The sequence below is a fragment of the Phascolarctos cinereus genome, unplaced genomic scaffold (genome assembly GCF_003287225.1).
Source record: "Phascolarctos cinereus isolate Bilbo 61053 unplaced genomic scaffold, phaCin_HiC Scaffold_4;HRSCAF=312, whole genome shotgun sequence".
Lineage (NCBI taxonomy): Eukaryota > Metazoa > Chordata > Mammalia > Diprotodontia > Phascolarctidae > Phascolarctos > Phascolarctos cinereus.
Window position 1 is genome coordinate 241,305,685 of NW_027555847.1, and position 1,271 is coordinate 241,306,955.

The window sequence follows — 1,271 nt, forward strand, 5'->3', positions numbered from 1 at the left end:
CCAGCACTGAGCGAGCGGACTTTCCAAATTAAAAAAAGGTATCGGATGACTGAGGAGGAGGAAGGAAAATGAACACCATAAACCCTTTCCAGTCCCGCTGATTATTTCTTTTCCAAGGCTAACCCAACCCCCCACCCACTCCTCTCCACACACAAGCACTCGCACACCTCCATCCACCCGTGCATAGAAACACTAGTTGATTTCTTCCCGATTAAAAAAAAAAAAGTGTAACAAGTCTCCGCAGAAGGGTCTGGAGCAAGGAAAGTATGCCTGCGGGGGCTTCGTAGTTGTTTCCCAGGAGTTCAGAAATCTGCCAGTTCCCAGTGAAATTGGGTGTCCCCCGATACCCAGAAGAACGGGAAACGCAGCACTCCCTCTCCACCCTAATGCCTCTCACCTCTTTAAGTTCCTTGGCCACGTCCTTCAGATCCCCCAGGACTAATTCCAAATCCTCTACGATGATCTTGATCTGCTCCTTCACCTTGGTTTTGGAGGCTGCCGGTGGCCCCTCGGTTGGAGAGGAGGAGGAGGTGGTCCCCTTAGACTTGGCTGACATACTTTGAGGGCTGGGGCTGGTGGGCAGGGGAGGCAGGTCAGGACAGTTGGCCGAATGGAAGGTGTGTGCCCCGGTCTCTGGCTCCGGAGCCGCAGCCCCCCTGCTCCACCAACATGTTTGGCTCTTCCTGAACAGCGGGTCTCTGCTGCTTCGCTCTCTGCCAGGCGGCCGCACTGTGGTGCTGCCATCAACTCCCAGAGAAACTGCACTGAGAGCGCCCGGGCTGCAGACTGGCGAACAGCGCGCCTGCGCCTGCCTGCCCGACACACCACTCTTGCACACGCACTCCCTTTTTCCCTCACGCAGGCACACACGGGAAGAAGTACAGGGAGCCCAGGAGGGAAAGGAAGGGCAACCCATCCCGCCTGGATCCCTTTCCCAAAACAGTAGTGTGTGCTGATGTTTAGACACACGGTGCAATTTTGGGTTTCCGCTCTCTCAACACTGCCATAATCTTTCTTCCTACCTTGAGGAACATATTCAAATCAATTCAATAAAGATTTATTAAGCACTACTTTGTACTAAGTACTATGTCTGGCCCTGAAGATACAACGATGACCAACACCCAAAGCCGTGCCCTCAAGAGCTTATAATCTAGGAAGGTTCACAAAAAGTTAAGATACCAATTACAGTTTGATAGGGACAAAAAAGGAGATTAAAAAAAAAAGATGATCTAGCAAAATTTGAAGAAAGACTTTTCTACTGGAAAGATCAG

At 51.2% G+C, this 1,271-nt stretch overlaps 1 protein-coding gene across 1 annotated transcript in view; it reads right to left on the reverse strand.

The window, feature by feature from the left end:
* The window catches only part of PRR16 (proline rich 16), a 195,200-nt gene extending 194,374 nt beyond the window's left edge, over positions 1-826 (reverse strand). Inside the window, 1 exon segment of the mRNA XM_021009523.2 lies at positions 398-826. Coding sequence (XP_020865182.1) covers positions 398-556 — 159 coding nt within the window. The 5' untranslated portion in view covers positions 557-826.
* Positions 827-1,271: the final 445 nt, after the last annotated feature.